Source organism: Labrus bergylta, chromosome 5, assembly GCF_963930695.1.
Source record: "Labrus bergylta chromosome 5, fLabBer1.1, whole genome shotgun sequence".
NCBI classification, from domain to species: Eukaryota; Metazoa; Chordata; class Actinopteri; order Labriformes; family Labridae; genus Labrus; species Labrus bergylta.
The window spans coordinates 19,005,663-19,026,841 of record NC_089199.1 but is presented as its reverse complement, the minus strand read 5'-3'; the positions used below and the strand labels follow the sequence as shown (position 1 = coordinate 19,026,841).

At 41.7% G+C, this 21,179-nt stretch overlaps 1 protein-coding gene across 3 annotated transcripts in view; it reads right to left on the bottom strand.

Annotated features, from left to right (window-relative positions):
* The window catches only part of arhgef10la (Rho guanine nucleotide exchange factor (GEF) 10-like a), a 147,406-nt gene that overhangs the window by 23,410 nt on the left and 102,817 nt on the right, over nucleotides 1-21,179 (bottom strand). For all 3 annotated transcript variants that reach the window (XM_065955063.1, XM_065955064.1, XM_065955065.1), the window contains 4 exons: nucleotides 11,308-11,394; nucleotides 4,794-5,008; nucleotides 3,752-3,909; nucleotides 551-693 (listed from right to left, as the gene is read on the bottom strand). In XM_065955063.1, the coding sequence (XP_065811135.1) occupies nucleotides 551-693; nucleotides 3,752-3,909; nucleotides 4,794-5,008; nucleotides 11,308-11,394 (603 nt within the window). The remainder of the gene's footprint in view (nucleotides 1-550; nucleotides 694-3,751; nucleotides 3,910-4,793; nucleotides 5,009-11,307; nucleotides 11,395-21,179) is intronic.

Genomic DNA, 21,179 nt, shown 5'->3' with positions numbered 1-21,179 from the left:
GTGCTCTGTAAATAAACTTGCCTTGCCTATGTTTGAAAGAGGAGGGCTTTGACTGTTGTTTGTCTTTATGCAGTGAACACTTAGTTGACATACATTATATGGTCCTTTTGGAGTCTGTAGATGGGTTTCTGGAAAAGATACAGCTAAGAAATCTCCAGTTCTGCTGAGGGGCTTTTGTGCAATAATGCAGAAAGGATGTAAAAAAGGTTGACCATTTATCAAGTGTAATAAGGAAAAATCCTCTTTCAATGTAAATGTCTGCAAGACTTCAGTAATCCATTGATCAGTCTTGAATTGATGTATAAATAGTTTTTTTATTTCATCACCTGAAAGTGCTAACTCTCGACCAAGTCCAACTTAAGAACATTGGAACCCTTTTAATGCTCTATGAGGAATTTTCAAGATAACCACTAGAGCATTTTCTTTCATCCTCACAACAGTTGCTAAGATGGCAGCATATTTCCAGTAAAGAACCATCTTTACCCCTTCTTCCATTTTAGCGACAAGGTACCTGTGACATTTTGTGCCCTTCGATGATTCAGTTATTTACCTGGGTGGCGAGGCTGAAGATGTCCACGACCGTGACAGAGTTCCCGCAGCTTGCCCACACTGAGTCATCTAACACCAACAGTGTCCGCACTGGTTCTGAGCCCAGGCTCACACATCTGCTGGAGTCAGGGTCCCAAAGGTCATCTGAAGAACAAACAGAAAAGAAACTGTGAGTAGAAAAAAAAACTAAAAGCGGAGACATACCGTTGAAAACGACCAAGATGTTAAAAACAACACCTTCACATCGCTGGCTATTATCACAGTTAGCCAACAGTTCAGATAATAAACTCTCGGCACGTCCCCCACTTCTACTGGAACACATCGAGCGGGGCAATTAAATTCAACTCTTCCCACTTGTACCTCAGCAAGTAAGCTAGGTGTTTACTTTAAAAATACTCTTAAAACGTTGTTGAGCAATTACTAAAGCATCAGCAGAGAGGGTTTCCAGTGGAGAGGGTCATTTTCTCTCACTCTAATGAAAAAACAGCAGTATGAAAAGAAAGAAGAAAACAAACTACAGGTTGACTCTTTATGAAGACTGTAGACTTCCATTTGAAACGCTACACACTGTGCATCCCAATGTTTGCACCCTTGCCACCCACAAACTCATAAGTGGAGTACGCTTTAATCCACTTTCAAACTATTTATCATCACTTCTTTCTCTCGCTCTCTCTCTCTCTCTCTCTCTCTCTCTTTTTGCTTCATATCTGTGAAAATGAAGCAGACCTTTTTTTTTTCTTTGAGCTTTAATCACGGGACACACGTTGCAGCTGCCACAGAAGCACATTAAAAAAAAAAAGGTGAATAACATAAGCATTTCCTTTGCTGTGCGTTAATGAAGCAAAATTAGAGAAGGGGAGTGCACCCAGCCATTTAATTAACATTTTGAGTTGTTTATTTCTGCCTTTCATAGCAGAATAGCTTTACAATGCCTTCTGACTTCCACAGGTTAATTGCTTGGCATGTTATAAAGGTCATATTCCCACCTTTTCAAATGTCGCTCTTGTAAATGTCCCCCCCCCCCCTCCCCGGGTCCCTCAAAGCCACACCGAAAGCTTCTTCCTCTTCGAGCTCCATTTGTCACTCTTCTTTAACTTCTCCGTCTTGTTTTGCTGAATATTTTCATTGTAGGTTGACAGGATGTGTGATGTGCATATCTTGGTTACAGGAGCTGGAGCACATTATTCACTAGGCAACAATATGTTGCATGCATGCGTAAGCCTTTTGATACAAGTCTCAACTGAAACCTCGGCGTTTCCTGGCTGCTGCAGACTCCTTGTTTAGACAGTGGCATGCTAGTCAGGTGCATAAATCTTTAACAGATGTGCCGAATCCACAAACATTTTCCCGACATCCTCCAGAGCTTTTCTCCTGTCTGTGTTTTTTTTTTTTTTTTTAATATACAAAGCATGAATGGTAATATTTAATCGGCAGGCAGCAGCTTGGTGTAATTAATCATCCTTTCTGCTTGGGAGGAGAGAGGAGCACAGGAGGAAGGCAGGCACATTGACGTTCTGTGGCCAGGTAAGAGGAACCTGGTGATAGAGCTATTGTGCTCCTGCTGACTGTGAAGGCTGCAAACCAGCGCTCAGATGGTGTTAAGCCCCCCCCTGGCCTTGTGCAATGCCTGACTAAACATGGCATGCCATCTACCACATGGTGTTATTTTCATACTTACAGCGGGTGTGGAAATCAAGAGGAAAGGCGAGGAGAGTGATTCTAAGGCAACTGTTTGAAAGGCAGTCCTAAGTTATTGCAATTTTTTTTTTGGGGAAAATGGGTTGACTGAATAATCCATCGACCGTGTCTCATAACATCACTTCAAAAAGACCATGTGAATGAAGCCAATTAAAATCAGAGCACAAAAGATGAATTCATAAAGGTTTACCGTAAAAACGTATATTAGTTACCCGGGCTTTCATTGACTTCACTCGAAGAAATGAACCTGCCTTTATTTGGGACAGGCGTCAGTAAGAGACGAGCCTTTCAGAATTTTAAACTACACTTCTGCTCAGCAAAGATGGTAAAGACAGTTTTTTTTTTTACTGTGTAAAAAATTAGGAATTCAATCAACAATTAAATTACTAATTTGATTTTTGCTTTGTTAGGGTGGTTTCACATTAGAGACCCGGGCCCCGGATCTAAGTAGACTTGACCTTAAAGTCCGGTTCATCTGATCAGTGTGAACACAAACGTACCATACTCTGATACTGTGCCCGAGTCCGCTTGATGAGACGGTCAGATGTACTCGAGTACGGTCTGTGGGAGATGTGAACGCAACCGTGCTCTAACAAGAAAGCGGACCGCTATATGACCTAATTCTAAATGGCTCCTGTTACTTCAAAAACAGTCCTATCTGTGCAGCACGGGCCCGTTTCATCCTCTGAGCTGCATGGTAGATGTGGAAGTAGTAGAAGAGGGTGTTTGTTGGCTTCTCAGAAATAACATAAACATCCACAGTTAGCAGTGGTTGCCATGGTCGCTGCTTCAGCACAGAGGCCTCTCATGGAGTTTAGAACACCATGCAGGCTCTTAAAGGGACAGAGCCTTAAAGTGGGATGGGCTTTTGTCTGAAGCTTCATGGTGTTGAAAACAATACAAATGGTTAGTGCTACTTATTTCACCGTAGGGAATATCTAATTATTGATTAACACTCATTAACCGTCAGATATAATCTAACATTGATTCTGGATCTATATCTGACGGGGGAAATGAAGGGAAACTAAGTCAACGTCATGTTTTAAATCTCTTTACTTTAATATATTGTTAATTTTAATTGTTGGGTCTTTATGAGTATTTTAAAGTTGAAATTAGTTTTGGCTTTATATTCCAATTAATTTCAGGATGATACTTTTTATAATAGTGTAGGGGTGACAGTAGCCTAGTGGTTAGTGTGCAGAGCCCCATGTACAGAGGCCATAATTCTCCAAGTGGACGGCCCGGTTTCGAAATCCGACCTGTGGCTCCTTTCCAACATGTCATGCCCCACTCTCTCTCTCTCCCTCCCCGATTTCTGACTCTATCAACTGTCCTGTCTCACATAAAAGGCATACAAAGCCCAAAAACACCTTTTCAAAAATACTAACTGTGGCAAGAACACAACCGTTCTACCATAAAGAACGTACAGTCAACACAATGGTAGACTCAAAAGAACATCCATCCGTCTGCAGATAAATCAACCTTGCTTATGAAGTCAGCTTACCTTTGTTGCTCCTTCCATAAACCATCACCGCCCCGTTCCGCAGGCCGGCGAACAGGAAGCGAGCCGAGTGCTTCAGGCACAGCACGGGGCAGCCGTCTGGGTTGTGGAGGGTCAGCAGGCATTGGGCTGCGGTGTCCACGCTGCCGTAGACCAGTATGCTGGGAGAAGAAACGCAGAGCAAGCCAACGTGATAAATGAGTGTCATTTGAAATGACAGAGTGCCTCGTTTTCATGCCGTTTGATTTAACAGTGCACTTTGGAGCAGAGCATTGTGCATGTGCATCCACTCCGTCTTTCTCATGTTTGAAATGCCATCTGAAACTTTGCTGCATCTTATTGTCTTCTTCAGGATGAAAAATGCACACCGCCGTGCGTGCTTTCTCTCTCTATGAGAAGAAAATGTAAAGCAGCATTGGAGCTGACAGTCTTTGGAGTGTGCTAAAAATGCTGAAATTGTTGTTTTTCCCTATTTTATTGTGCCTCTTTATTTTTTTCTTTCCCCTGAATAGACACATAAATTGAAGAAGGATGAGTCAGCATTAACAAAAAAAAGTGCTGCCATACGATTTAGGCAGCTGTAAAAAGACTAAACATCAGTAAATAAAAATTACAGAATAGCACAAACATCCTTTCTAAATCCATGGTCGAGGAATATTTCCTGCTTTAAAGACTGTAGGTATTTACAGTACCAGGAGACGGAGATTAAAGCGATCCCCTCGTGCACACAAAGGGAAGGGAGGGGGATCAGAAGGTTTATTGGATTTGAAAATGAAACTTGTGATCGTAGCAGCAGTAGCAGGATTGATGTCTGTTAGGGCTTCAACTTTGATTTCCTGCTTTGATGAAATATTGACAAGCAAATCCATACAGCGATAAATGTCTTTGGAGCGTAAGAAAGGGTAATGCAGGATATTATCATCTAGCAGGAGAGGTGCAGGATGCTGAAAACACTTTTATATTTCTCATTACATCTAATTTCACAATACGACCTCATTTTACATGATTTTATTTTGTTTTTCTTCATGTCGTATCAGTGTCTCACCGTCCATCGTCCAATCCCACACAGATGTTGGCAGCGCTCCCCGACGGGGTCTTGTGAACTCCCGCCTCCTCTTCCTCATTAGGGGAAGCTTCTGGCACATATTCAAGACAGCGGACACCTGAGCCGACCTGCAGACTCTTCACAGCTCTTGGCATGGGCCTGTTGAGGGAGAATATCTCTATCTGCCCCTGGGAACCTTCTCCTCTGCCTGCCACCTGTAGGGAGGGAGGAACGGAAAGAAAAAAAAAAAAACCTGGTTTAAAAAAAGGTCGAGACCCCGTGTTAAGCTGCACCAGTGGACTGAATCATAATGCCACGGGTAATAAACTATTCCGCTGAAACAGAATAAAGAAGGAGATAGGAGGAGCAAAGAGCAGAGCCGGGGCCGGCCTGCCTCAGATCACGCCCGCAGTGTGTTTCACCGTCTTAATCAAATTAACGTGCAGGCCGGAGGATAATGTGCCTTTGGGTTACACGTTCTCTACCTGTCAGCAATTTCATTTTCAAGAAAGTTCAAATCAATTATCCTTTCAGACCTTGTCGTCCGTAGTCCTCGCTCGCTTTTCTTGAATATCACTTAGAATGTTAAACACATTACGTAATGGACTCACAATGTCATCCCCGAACATCAAACAATTCTTAAAACTCCGGGATCTTTTCATCAGCCCAGAACAGAGAGGCTGTCGTAAGTTTCTGAAACTCTTTGATTTGTTTAACAATGAGGGTTTTTTTTTTTATTTTTTTTTTTATGAGTTTACAGGATCAAGTGACTGTTCTTCTGACTTCTTATATAAACTGTGATGGGAAGGTTACTTTGAAAGGGGGAAAAGTTAGAGATCACAACTTCTTACTGACACTCTGTTCAAATAGTTCGAGAACTTTTTAATGACTTCATCACAGAGATGTTTCACACCACATTTGTTTCATTTTGATCACTTTTTATTTTTATAAATGAATGAAACTTTACATTAAAGAGTCTTTTAAACAATCTTATCATATTTAGTTTTGTCCTAGCAAGAGGTGACCATACTCGAGGATGGTCATTGTTCGGACCCGAACCCAAACAAGGGCTGCCCGCCTACAGGACGACAGCCTCTGTACCGGTGATACGACCCAGCCGCTAGCCCATCTGCGCCCCAACTCATTAATCCTTTTAGTACTTTTAATGCACTTCTGAAAACCACTTTAAATCGATCATCTTAGTCTGTGTATGAAGAAATCACCCGAAAGTATTGATAGAAGCAGCTTATCCATGTTTAGAGATTTTCATTGGCTACAATAGATGTCAGTCGTCGGCACAGTCGCCTACAATTGGCCGTAAATCTTTTCACTGGATTTAATCAGGAGAGTTCAGAAAATCTTCAAATGGTGAGTTTAAAGATGTAGTTTGTTTTTTGGTGGTCTGACGCACTCACACTGGGCTGTCAGTGTGTGTGCCTGCTGTATTGGCCATAAAAATGGCATAAGTATACAATCTAAAAAAAAAATACTATAATAATAATATTGAGAACATTGACATGTAAAGAAAAAGAGCCTTTCCATGAGAACAGTTGAAAATGGATTGTGTTTTTGAGATCTCAAACTGGACAACTAAACATTATACTGCTTTACACACATGAATCTGTTTTCTTAAACCCCTACTGGGTTTCAACATGACCAAGGTGACACTGAACAATTGTAGGCAGTCTGCTCAGTACAAATGAAGACGAAAAAGCAAGAATTCAAACAGCGCCTTTGAAAGCTGGAAGCTTCATGTGGCTCAATTTGGATTGATTGGAAGTGTCTATCATTCAGCGCCTCTGGATGTCTGTCCCTTTAGAAGAAAAAAAAATAAAATAACTCTAACAAACAAGAAAGCCACCTTAAATTTTATCAACAAAAAAAAAAGTCCCGCTGTCATAACAAGCTGCTCAAGGCCTAGTGTTTTGTTTTCCTGTGTTACACATTTATATTGGTCTTTGTGTAATCCTGTCAAAGCCAATGCTGAGAAAACGCAGACAGCAGGGGCCCTCCAACCTCTATCTCTGATACATTTCCAATTAAAGTGGCGTTGCTCCCAATCCCAAACAATTAAAGTGTCGCTGTGGGTTTTCAGTGTAATTTTATCCATTATGCCTTTGTGTGGCCCGGGTGGAGGTCCCGACAGAATACAATGTTCTTTAAGGGAAAGAAGCATGGCTGCTTGCTGCTCCGACACCGAAGATTTATTCTCTGTATGAATCACATCGTGTGAATGTGACGTGAGCTAAATATAGTCTTTAGCTCCTTCTCCTCCACAGTCACCCTTATTTGCATGCAATCATTTGTTTGATTCGTATCAGTGTGCAGAATCTGGACAGGAGCGATCCTGTGGGCTCTTGAGAATGAGCCAGAACGAATAATGGTCTGTTGCACGGGGCTGAAAAAAAAGATAGCAAGGACTTATCTTGGAGCGAGGAGCCCTACAAAACACTGCTTCAAGTGACTCTGTGAATCCAGAGCCAGAGGCAAACCTCGCTTCAGTCCAAACCCTCCACATTTTAAACATGTCCATCTGGACACTATCCCTGTAAAGGGTCCTTTTTCTTTCCTTCTTTCCACCTCCCTCTGCTTGATATCCTCTGTCCTGACAAAGTCATCATCACTGATTTGGAGAAACAGATGTCTGGAGTGCTGCCCTGGACAGATTTCACCTCTCAGCTTGGGAGACACAAAAACTTCCCAAACAGTAAATGCCCTGCCAGCATTAATTAGATAGCTGTGGATGCAGCGAGGAACCATAGGAGAATGGTCGTGACGGCACACTGTGCAGACTCCAAAACCACGGGTCACCAGATTGTTGATGTACTCAGAAATGGATGCATTTAAAAAAATTCCCCCATCAGTGCCACTTGTTGTGAATCCTAACTTCCTGAATAAGTTCATAAACGAGGAACACAGAGGCGTAGTTAGTTGTTGGATGTTAGGCAAATGGGGACAGGGAAGGTGAAGACAAACAGGGGGGACACTGGGGTATCAGGCTGATTAGACACAATGTCATTACTCTGATCAAAGCACACAGAAATCCCCATAGCTCATCTCACTTTAACATGATTAGTGTCATCCCATATTTGACAAGCCTGCCAGGGAGGTAGCACCAGCTGAGGGAGGCTAATTATTCTTGCAGGATCTGCAGGCTTTCACTGTGGTTTTTCAGTGGAAACAGGTTTTTAGCTGTTGCTTTGGTTCAGTACATGTTGTAACGATCATTGTGCTGGAACAAGGTCAGATGTGCTTAAAGGAAGAATGTGCAACTTTTTGATCCAGTAGATGTCGCCCTTGAGCACCAGCATTAGATTAGATAGCATTAGACGTGTTCCGTTTGCTTGGTTTACAGACTTTGGTGTAAGCAGAAAGGTACTGCAGAGACTTTTTCCTCCTGAGATTTCAGCTCTTAAATAGAAATCATCTGCAGGTGCTGACATTGGTACTTTTACTTAATGTGATGACATTCCTTTTAGAATCTGTTAACTCTCGAAATTAAGGTTGCAATATTCACAATTAACTAATTGCTTAATAGCATGCTAATTATTAGCACACTGGCTGCTTATTGGTCATTATGCAGCCATTAGTACCTTACTCCATATGACCATAATCTTTAGCTAATAGGCCATTAAGAGTTTTCCCTTAATACCCTCCTATGAACTGCTTATTAACATGCCGACCACAAGGAAGGGGAAGAGGGGAAAGCTTTCTGGGCCAAAGCCACATGGGGGGGGCCCTATGGAGGTCATCAAAAGCAGCGTCCATCCTAAAGGCAAGACCGAGTAAAATGCTTTTGATTCCGAGACGAGACCTTCAAAAAGCGATCTTGAGACAAAGATCGATCTCGAGTACCACAACACTAGCACAGTTCATCCAGGATATCAATTATGACTGCCTCCAAACACAAAAATATGATTATAATTTGATCAACAGGTGATACAGAGTATATTCATTGTTAATGAACAACGCTCCAGCACAGTTTTCCTTCTCTCAGATTCTGATCATTTGAGGCAAACTCACTCCTTCAAAATTAATTCCAAGAAAAGACTATCAGTACTTCTGTCGGCCAGGATTTTAAAAAACAGCTACACCTACTTCAGGATTAATTCGCTTCTTGTATGGTTGTAATTTGTAATTGAAATATATAAAATTATATCAGCTAAAATAAGGTGACATTAAAGAAATGTGAGCAGACACATGTGGACCTGGATGGTCACACAGAGCAGAAATCCTCGGCTCTTTTCTTGAATTGTATGTTGAAGGGTTACAGGTTGATTTGTACTTGCCCTCAAAGACTGCGAGACTCTCTTGACAATATCGCTCAAACCTGAGGCATGCATTGAACTTCTCTTGAATGGCATGAGAAACGACTCGACCTGATAAAGTTTAGCTCTTTGCTGTGTGCCTGACTGCAATGCCTTGAAGATAACTGAACAGATATCTGCTGAAGCGACGGTTAATGGCTAGTTGTGCCTGAATGCACACAGATGTTAAGAATAAAAAAACCCACCAGAAACACAATTGCCTTTAAACTACACAATTAATGGTCCTCTTTAAATTAACAGTCAGCATTCTTGCTGTACATCCAAGTGAAACAATACATTTAATTGACCAATCATGTAAACAGTCAGACTGCAGCTATATGGTTGTTTTGAACTCTGATGGCTTTTTCTCATTTTCAGAATTGTAACTTCATACTGGGATTTTAATAAAGTTTCTCATGTTGTTTTTCTGATTCAGTGGCCCTGACAGATTTATTTTGGGGCCTTTATTGTAGAGATAGGACAGTGGATAGAGCTGGAAATCAACAGAGAGAGAGAGAGAGTGAGTGTGGAACGACATGCGGGAAAAGAGCCACAGGTCAGACCCGAACCCGGGTCACCCGCCTGGAGGACCAATAGGCCTAGCTAGTTGGGGCGTGCACTATCCCCTAGGCCAAGGGAACCCAGACTTTTCGGCATGTGACCCCTTAAAATGAGGTGATAGAGACATGGGGACCGTCACTGTCCATGGAGGTGGTTAAAACAGACGGGCAGACTAATAGGCTAATATTATTTTAGTAATTTTTTGAAAGAAATGCTAGAAGCAGAACAAAATGAATCTCTTGATCTAACTTGTTTTGTATATGTTCACAATAATGGGTAAAATATGGATTTTTTTTTTAGTCATTTTTCACAAGTATGTTTTTTTTTAGAAGGAATCTCACCACCCTCCACTCATGGTCTTGCGACCCCCACTTTGGGAACCCCTGCCCGAGGCTATTGGCAACCCCCTGATTGTGTTTTTGGTGGTAAATATTTTCTTTTACATGAGAAATGTTAGTGATGGGAGGAATGATAAGATTGTTGTGACAGACACATTTCTGTGTAAACTATCTTATCCTATCACAGATTGTTCATAATCTGTTTTATCCCGAGTTGTTGAGTCTCTCATGAGGGATTCATGCTGTTAAGCCTTTATTTAGCAGCATTTTCACAATTTATGGGAAAATTAAAAGCATCTTGACCAGCAGTTCATGTGTATGCTAACTGCTAGCCATGAAATGAAAACCAGGCAATTTGTAACTCACCTTTCAGTGACCAATCGAAATGACTAATTTTAAATTTACAGGATTTCATTATGTCTCAGATGCTTGCTCGTCTTCGTTCACCAACACTACAGGAAGCATCCTGATCGGTTACACACATCAGGTGGCCATGCTACCTTTACTCCTCCAAACGGTTTGGGAGGTTGAAGTCAGGTGCATTCCAGTCAACTGTAATAGTCCGAGCTCTAGGAGAAGTTGAAGGTCACAGTGACCTCTGCCCCTTTAAACACTGATATCAGAGTCCTCTAAATGCCAGCTCCAACATATCTCATTTTCCCATCTCAGCTAGCTACCTGGTCCATTTTACAATAGCTCCACAAAGTACCTGAGTGTGAGACACAGAGCCGCCCTTTGTGTCTGTGGGGGCATACACTTGATTTAGTCACCTTTAAGGTCGGAGGAGGATTACCTGATAAATTGCCCACCATCTCCGAAAAGATGGGAGAGGGAACACAAAAATGATAATTATAAGATTAACGGCAGATTCTTTCAGGTTTTTTTCTTCTTCCTCTGAATTCCTCCTGTTTCTAGATCAGGCTAAATTCCCTCAAGCGCAGGGATTGTGATATCATATTCTTGCAGCACATATTTCCCCACTCATCATAAAATACTCTGCAGCAGTTACCTTCCACCTGCCTTAAAAACTGTATTAATTTACACTTCCCTGACAACATTGTACGGAGAAAAATGACTGGGTGTCTCATTCCTAGCCTTGAGAAACATCTTTAATTCCTTTTTAATGAATGAGAGCAGAATGGCGGGAGGACATGTAAACGGCCATGGTAGGTAATAGTCTTAAAAAGCTTCATTTATCTGCAACTGAGAATATGCATTATTTTGTCTTGTCTTGGTTTTAGTTCTTTGGCATTCATCTGAGTGTGTGTGTGGGTTGGTGAGGATGCAGAATGTATGTAAGCTACTTACCCAGAGGTAGCCTTGAGGTAAGGAGGTGCTCGCTGCAGAGAAGCCCAACAAAGCACAGTGAACAGGGTTGTGGAGGGCAGCCTCCAGCTACAAGAGAAGAAATAAATATTGATTTAATATGTGTCTTGGCTCAATACTGCAACTTTCTTATTTTCATTCTTCTCATGCAGTCACAAAACACATCTTGTAAGTGACCACACAGCTGATCTTGGCAGGTCACTCTTCACGAGGATGCATGTTGAACAAAACTGCTTGCTAACAGCACGGTGCCTGAAGTCTGCCTTCCACAAGAACAATGGCTTTTTAAACACATACACACACAATAAGCTGTGAATCGAAGTATAGAAAAAAGCTAGTTTGAAGCATCTGCTGATACGGCTAGGTGTTGCACGTCTGTTTGTTTTACATTTACTTGTTCAGCCATATAACCCACGCATTCATGCATTATTCCTAATTTTTTAAACTTTCATCCCAAAACAGTTGTGGATCATTTTGCATGTTCTTTTCCTTTTTGTTGTGTGTAATTTGTCAGTGTATGTTGTCAAACAGACTTTCTTTTAATGATGTAATGTATGCAGGGAGCACAGTGTTGCCTGAGGCAGATCTCCCGCCTGGGGAAGAAAAAAAAAAGATACATCCTCTCTGCTCTTACCTTCTATCTAACCTGTTTGCACTTTCTTTTTTTTTTTTACAGAATCCCTACTTTAAAGCTCCTGTGGGGAGTTTCTAAGTTGCTACCATAACAGACTGGAAGTAATTCTGATGCTTCTTTATGACCCACAAAAGCAAACAAGACCACAAGCATAAAGATTGATTATTTTTAGTGAGCTATTTTTATTGCCTAGAACTGCTGCCGGAGGGTAGGTGTCAGACAAGATAGATAAACAGCTGCTACAGAAAAATACTTTTTTACGTTATTTGCAGTGAAGACTCACAAAGATGAATACGATTATCAGCTGGAAGCGATTTATTTGCCTTAATTTGAGCAGATAGAGAAGGACATTAGGAGAGAGAGTGAGGAATGACATGCAAGAAAGGAGCCACAGGTCGGACTTGAACCCAAGCTGCCCGCTTGGATGACTATCGCCTCCATACATGGGGCGCAACCTTACCGCTAGGCAATCTACATCTACTGTACACCCTGTGCAAGATATTTTTTGTTCGTTTAAAAATACTACTTACACATGTACGGAACAAGATAATGAACAAGAAGTTTCACTCTGTCCACAGGGGGCACCAAACTCAACACAAACCAAAAGTTCCTCTCAGGAGCTTTAACTATTCTGAAAAGAGTTTATCTCATTAGTTGTGAGCCCAAAACACAAGACAAAGCAAGTAAAATAGCAACAAATAATTCCAAATGTTCATATTAGGACGTAACCTGAATGTAAAATATTTTAGATTACTTTTCCATTGCTACTTTCGAGATCAAAAGAACAACAATATTTGATCTCTTAGGTATTGCTGGAGGCAAAAAGAAGAGTTTTTGGCCTAGTTTGGCTCTCTCCACACAATTTCTATAACTGTATAATTAGATGGGTTGTTTTGGGCTCAGTTTTGGTGTTACCTTTTTTAGTTTCTCTTCATTAGCTAACAAGAGGGGTTCACTCACAAGGGTCCAGATACTGAAATCATGAACCAGAGCTCTATTTATATCAGTAAAATGAGCCAACATCTCTCGTGAATGGAAAATAAATCTATATTCCTTCGACATATATCAGATTTGTTTGCCTGAAACGAAGTGATGGAGGTTGACATTTACATCACAGAGCCTTTGGCAGACACATCACACCCCCGTGGTGAAAGCTGCTCTTTTAAACAGCCGTCCATCAGACAGGAATTTCTTTTTATTTCGGTACATGACCGCTAACAGTCGGCCATATGACAGACAGAATGGTTAATTGTGTGGTGTTTGGGGCGTTGAGGAGTGTGTGAATTTCTGGGTGAAAGGAAGGGAGGATGGGGGGGTGTAGAGAGGGTCAGCGATGAGCGCCATGCGTCTTTAACTGTCGTCCTCCGCGGCGGCAAGTATCAATCAAAGGTAATTTATAGCCCGGCCCCTCCCACTTTTCCTCTGATGTTGTGTGTGTTTGTCTACACCCAACAACAACAAAAAAGAAATAGCAGCCAGATCCCTTCTCTTTCCATCTGCACTGCGAGGTTATTCCTCCACTCCCCCCGTGTCAGTCTCCATCTATTTAAATTCACGGCACAGATGCACTGCTCGTCCTTTCTATCAATCTCACGCTCCCTATTTCCCATTTCTCCTTTCCTTGTGTTGTTGTAATGTCCGCTCTTGTTCCTCTGTTTTCCGCCTTTCCTCCCTCTCCCCCCTTTGCTAGCCCTCTGTCAAGTGCAGAGAAGTGTTTTCTTTTTGATAGGTAATTAAGCGGCAGCCATAATAGGTGTCCATATGGAGGCCCTGTGGTTAAGAGAGGGAGAGGGCTGGCGGACCCAGAGGGACTTGAGCGCTTTAACAGCCGACGCCGGTAGTTCAATGGTGGTTGGATTTTTACCCGTCACCCGAGACCAGCAAGCATCGCAGGCCAATCTTTCCGGGCACTGATTGCTTTGTATGTTAGCTCTCTCCAGAGTCGGCCTGGCGATGCATGTGGGATCCATCGGCCGCGTCAGAGCGGTCCCATCACAGCTTCATAAGGTATTCAAAGGCAGGAATGTGCGCTGGGATCGTTCAGATAAAGAGCTGCTGAGTAAATGAGGAGGCTTGTTCCTCAATGAGATATCAAGCATTTCAAAAATCTGACACCTCCTTCTGTAAAAATGACTGTGTGTATGGAAAGGAAATCTCATTTTGGAATATTTTACAAGTAACGAGCTGTTTCTTAGTGACATCCTACTGTGCTAAATATATTAAATAGTACTTATTTTCATACCATTATTTTAAACCACACAATTATGCAATAATTAGCGTTATTTAATTTGAAAAGAACCCCTCCGACTGTTACATGAAGCGACTCTGTGTATGTTAATGGTTCACAGGGCTGTACAGTACACAAGAGAAACCAAGCCGGTATAGATTGTGTTCCCACAAGTGCAGACAGTGACTATGATCAATACAGTAACCCTGCGGCTCCACTTATTGAACTTATTTAAACAGCCAGCAGAAAGAGCCTGGGTGAGCACAACAACAAAGCCTGGGAGATCATTTCCACCTGCGAGTGTGCAAATTATATCGACAGGTACAAAAGGACATGTGGGGTCTTCTGCTGTGACCGTATCAGTGGAGATCTCAATGCTAATAAGGTATCAGTGAGGCACCATTTAAAAATCAATGAGATCCAAGCATCTTCCAAGTCAATTGTCAGTCTCGTTTATAGCACAGAGTATTTGCATGCTTGTCTGTGTAGGTGTGTGTTTGCAGAGCTCTGGGTAGCTTGATAGGCTGAAGATATTCCCAGGTGTGGAGGCAGGATGAGAGAGGAAGGTGAGCCTGTAAGCCAGCTGAGGGAGGTTTGATGGGAGTGCTTCAGGGAGCGTGCAGAGGAAAAGGGAGGAAACGGGCAGGTGAGCTAATTAAAGCGAGATTTGTTGATGTGATGAGAGGGCGGCCTCCCAGCTGCTGGTTACCGGTGACCCAATGGTCGACAAAGAGTCCGCCCCACCCATTACCCCAAGAGGGCGCCAGCCCATATGCTGTTTCCAGGTGTCTGTGGGTATCGTAGGAGCATCCATTGCTTTTCTGGGTGATTAATGTAAAATGTGTGTAATTAGAGCAGCTCCTGCAGGATGGAATGGATGCTGCCATTTATTTGGAATCTCTTCGGTCTAATGAGATTTTTTTTTCCCTCGTAACACACTGCTACAGCTCCTGGCTCTGTTGATCAATCGATCCAAGAAGTGGATGCCATTGGTGGTAATCTTATCATAGGATGTTTTGAAGAAGTAGCCAATGTGTCGTCACCAATCAGTTTAGCAGCCACCCCTTTTGAAGCCTCGATTTTAGAAATTTGGATGTGGTCCACCTTGGCTTTTTTGGATCCATAAGAGACCATATTGCATACAACGGGGTAGATATGAGGTATTAAATCTCTATTCTGGCTGATGTGATAGTGACCTGTCAATACCAGGTAGCAAGGCCTAAAGCAAACCTTCTTCACATTCATGTTACTCTTATGGGAACCAATATTTTCACAATTTACAACGTCCTCCTCTCAAGAAGAGGACCTGCTGGTCGTTTGGAAGTTGGAAGGTTTGCAGTTTGCAGCCACCAGGGGGCTCTCAATCAAAACAATGACAAAAGATGATTTCAAGGCTAGCGGGGAATCATGGGAGTGATTCTATCTGCTACCCGCCAATGAAAACAAACTCCTCGTTGACCATAGTCAAGACCAGTCGGGGGAAACAGAACATAATATGTTTACCACCGATGTATCCAAGTCTAATTTACATTACGTTTTTTATCACAGCAGCACATACAGCAATAGTACGGCAGCTTTCAGTAGCGGTTCCCGCTTCCTTATGCAGCGGTCTTTGACTAAACATCTGGCGTTTGGCAACGTTGAACATATTGTGTCTGTCATGGAGGTTCAGTCATGGCCATCGCCACAAAAAGACACGTCCCGTTACAACTATAAAATTATGGATTTCTCTGGCTTTGATAACTCAAACTCAACAACAAAAATATATATGACATAGGTTTAGTCCATTTTTTAAAATTAATTTAGACCTATTTATGTAGACATTCTGAATAATATTCTACCTTTAAGGCTCTTCTGCCATGGCTTCACTTTTCAAACTAGAAGCTACGACCACTTCTCCAGAATGAAAATCAGAAATGGGTTTGTTGCCAAGTTTGTTTACACATAGATGGAATTTTGAACACAGAAGTAAAACAAATAGGCAAAACAAAACAAAAACGATTAAACAGCTGTACTCCTACTCTCAATTAACTAGAAATAAGATAAAAGTCTAAAAAACATCACATTGACTAAAGATGCATGGATGAGCTGTACAGATGTGCAGGTGTGTGTATGATTAAGGTTGAGTGTTTCTATACAGTAAATGGGTCTGACATGACAGACTGATGGCTTGGTGCTCCTGGCTGTCAGCCTGTCAGAGCTCGGTTTGGATCTCTTCCACAAATCCAATTAAAGTTGTTTTACTTCCCACAGCTACTCAGGTGATCCGTTTTTTTTTTCTTTTCTTAAAGCAACGCTCCTTTGTAAGCACTCAGAGATATAGGTGGTGGTTTACTACACATTATATTTCCCAAGAGAGTGTCTCTATGCATCATATCCACTGGGGACTGTAAAGTTACCAATGACACCACATGCTGCACACAGCATTGTTTGGCCTACATAACGCTTACGTAATGGATTCTCTTGTTTTGGAAGGAGTGCTCTGTAGTACCTCGTGAAATACTGCTTTAGGTAGAATTCCTGAGTACACATTTCTCGACCATTCAAAGGAAAAAATGAGTCTGCAAACACTCTATATTGCAGTGTTTAGCTTGCTGAAAATCAAATAACAAATATTATCTCATAGAGCACTTGTGTTGAGAGAACTGGGTGCAGCATATTACACCCAGGGAAAGAAATTATAGCTGTATTTTTTTTTCTAACTCCATAGTCACAGTGCCTTCCCCCAATTCCACATACCAACAATCTTTTACACGCACTAACAAGCACTAATAGAAAACTTCCACTGTTTATTAACTGGTAATTGACTGGTGCTGGCGTTCCCTCCCCACTGCAGCCCCACTGCCTAAGGCTACAAGCAGGACAGCCACAGAGTGAATTGCCAGTCAACTTGAAATTACTTACACCCAGAGCCCTGCTACACGTAATGCACACTAAACAAGCTACTAACATGAGGAATGTTGCAAAGATGCTGCTCGAGGTTATCAAGAAGGCGAGCACAGATAGAGACGGGCGCTTCTGCATGGCGCAAATATACAAGGATGCTGAGTTTGTTAACCATTTTTTTGCTCTTGATTTGACCTTTACTGGTCATAGGATTGTACCTCTAACAGGTTTATCAGCTATAAAGCATGCACTACATCTATCGTGCACTGAAAGCTGATCTGCAGCTTGTCCTAATTGAGTAACTGATTTCAAACAACATTTAAACTCCATGTAGATCTGTACTGTGCATTGGGAATTCCCAATTTGTTCCCAAAGACAAATATCATCTGGGGATCTGTAGTTTTTTAATAGTACAGAATGTGTTAATGATATTAAATCCTCTTGAATTTGGCTAGAAAATTGATTCAAAAGGCATATAGGGATTAAAGCATAAAAAATATTTTTGACTGAAAGTTCTTAACGTATAAAAAATAAAACCAATTTGAATCGGTGTTTTCTGTCTAAGGAATAAAACTGAAACATTTTTCTTTTTTGAAAGATCAAGATCTAGGATGACAGATACGACCTTGCTTCTTTTTAACAAATGTGACCTACAGCCAGGTGCCTTGTATGCCCATACTAACAGTCACAGCAGGTGTTCTTTAGCAAACTCTAAAGAAGTGAAAGTATGAAAACATTAAATGTAGGGGGGTCTGGGGGGATTCCCCACCAGAAGAAAAAAAATAGCCATTCTAACATTCAAATGAAGCTTTTTGGAGCATTTTGAGATTGGATCATGAGAAATAGGGACCTTGTTTTGATACTAAATAGGACAGTGAAATAAGAAGCCAACTGGGTTCTTAAGCTAGCAGCCTAAAGTAACAACACAGAAATAACCTCAAACAAGTTACAGAAGTTAGAGTACAGAAGCATCAAACTTTAGTCTGGATTAACAACATGTTCCTCATTTTGTTGTCACTGCTACAGCTGGAGCTAATCCTACTTGAGTAATTGAGTAATATAAATTGTTTTTATATATTTATTTCCAAAGGATATATAGGTGGATACCTTGTGAATTCCCAGGGCATGTAATAAAGCTAATTGGACAAATAGTATATTAATCCTATTCTGAATTATAAATCTGAACCTGAGAACTAACTAGCAGACAAATTTAAGATTTTCTATTAATTCAGTGGATTAAGAAGAACAAGAATGCTTTTTTAAAATGTGTACAGAACTTAAGTATTGTAGCCTACTTTATAACTTCAACCCACTCAGTCGCTGTGTGTAAAACAGTAAACTAGAGATTAAGAGATTTTAAGCTAATAAAACATGCAAGAATTGTGTCATCAAACGGTCCAGTTTAAAGGTGATTCATCTCGCGCGGTGCTCTGTGTGGCTAATGTGTTGTATCACCTGTTGTCTTGACGAGTGTCCGGTAGCGGAACACTCGCACTAACCAAGACCGCAGTGCTCAGAGACCAAGAGAAGATCGAGACAAAGTCAAGACCAAGACCATAAATATCACTGAAAAATTATCATCTTGTGTGCAGGGGGCTTGTCACTCATGCATGTATGAATGAATTAAAGTTATTTGTTCTTTAAGATAGAAGCAGATATTAATCAGAAGCCCTGCATTCTCAAAGTGAATCATCTGAACTTTTCACCCAATGTCCAGATGTACTTCCATTCATATTTTAACAATCAGGTGTGTGCTCTCAAGGACTTGGAAATAGACCAGTTCAAGGGGACATGTGTTTTTGCAGTGTGACTGACAGGTGTAGTCTTGCATAAGGGTAATGTATAACATCAATCCAAGACAAAGCTTCCAGTTGTGGGTTTCGGGGGAAGAAAGTAGGGAACAGTCCGTGAAAATGTTTCGGTCCACGGAAAATTTTGAAGGTACAGTCCAATATAAATACTTCAAAAAAATGAGGGCTCTTAATTAAATGGTGACATATGGATACATGCAAGCCAAATAAAAGCTCTCAGTCACCAGGTTACAGTATATGGTACACTTAGCTTCCACTAATGCAATGTAGTGCTGAGCTTAACTGCTCTTCGACGATTACAGTTATTAGCTTTCTGTTGATTTAAAATTAAACAGGACGTCAGACTCCTGGGGGGTTCTGAGGCGTTCCCAGTATGACGGGAAATATTAAACCTCTGGCGTATTCTGGGTCTGCCCCGGGGTCTCCTACCAGTTTGGCGTGCCAGGAGGCATCCTTGACAGATTTAGATGAAGATTATTTTTTTAGTTATGTTAAATTAATATTCATATTTGTCGTGTTGTGGTTGCTTTGGCAAAAGAGCTCAAATTTCACTTCCAGTATATTGCCTCTGATTTGAATTACAACAGGACTGCTATCAGTCTTACTATCACTAATGTATAGCACTGAGCTGAGCTGGATAACAGAAACACTATGCTGTTAAATGCAGTAAAAATCAACAGCACCACAGACTACATCCTCCATTACGGCCATACAGCTGGATAGTGAGTGAATACAGTGTAGCATGCTACATAACCCCTTATACACACTGTGTTTAGTGGATGTGCACTCTCTCATGACACATCCATATGGGGACAGCAAAACGCTTGTTTGCTCATTATCTGCTTCCCAATACATCAAAGTTCATCTAATGAACCTAATACAGAAGGACACCAGAATCAAAGTTGGCACTCGCTGTTCATGTTATGATTTCATGAGCTCGATGTCACCCTGCGATTTAAATTCCACCAGCATCAACAAGCGCAGATCAAAGGGCCAACCACCTGCTGTGCTGGCAAGCCTGTGTTACGTTCAGAATATTCAAAGTCATTTGAAGACAATAAGATTAAAACTTGCAGGAGAGGGCTGAGTACACAGACAGATTTTTAACACTTGATAGGCCTGATTTAGGTCCTTTAGCAGTGTTTAGAGCTGCCGGCAAAAACCATAAGGCTATCAGCTTATTATTAAATCCGGCTCAGGACATTTCCCTCAATTTAATAACCACTGTCTGTACAGTAACGATTCCCTGTCTCCCCCAGGCTCTGCCACAGATCATATCAGCAATAAGTGGAATGAAGTTTGAGAGTGGTTTTGCATATCGCTGCTCAGAGCCACAGCCTGACATTGGTAGGACATCGCAAACTCATATTCATGACTTGACTGAGATTCTCTTCCTCATGTCCTTCACCGCTCCCAGCTGAAAGATTGCAACACGCCCAACAAATGTGATGCAAATGTGCTGTGTCGCTATGCCCCCCTCCTCACCCACACACACACACACACTGATCCACACACCCATACCGCTGACTCCTGCGGCCATGGCAGTTCCAGCTCTGGATGAAAGCAGTACTGCCCCTGCATTAATGGGTTCAAAAGAGGACTACGGGCCAAAACTTCTCTGTGTAGTCAATCACTTCCCCCATCTTTTCCTTTCTTGTGTTTTTTTTTTTTTTTTTGCCAGAGACAGCAGACATCCGCACAGGGCCCGGACAAGCTTTGGATGAGCGATCTTAACCCACCTCAAAGACAGAAACTGACACAACTGCTTGTCAACACGGGGTCCAAGATGAAACTGCAGGCACAGGACTTGACAAGGCTTTCTATAATCCTTAATATCAGATGGCGAGAAGCGCAGAACAAAGGGAGCCCTGGTGCCAGCTCAGTCGTAGCCATGTGTTGGCTGCTGCTACCTTTGCCAAGAACCTCGGCACATCAAGGAGCACCTCCCCAATTTGAATCTGCCCCTCGGATCCTAATTCTATGGTGGCCTGTTTGGCAGAACATGAGACAAAGGCAAATCACAACTGTTCACAAACACTAGTCTGGCTGTTCATCCAGCACACTTGAGGCCCATTGTTTCAAGCCTGTATTTTATTACTTTAATTCTTCTATGAAAGAACCAGGTTTGAAAACTTTGTATCTATGTTTGGCACATGACAAAAAAATATGTTTAACAGCCCTTGAAAAGTCACAACATGCAGATTGTATTTACAAGTTATTTTTTCTTAGTTGTTTAAGAAACTTTTAAGAAATTAAGGATTCAGCCAATACCAGACAGCTGAAGAGAGACAGGAAG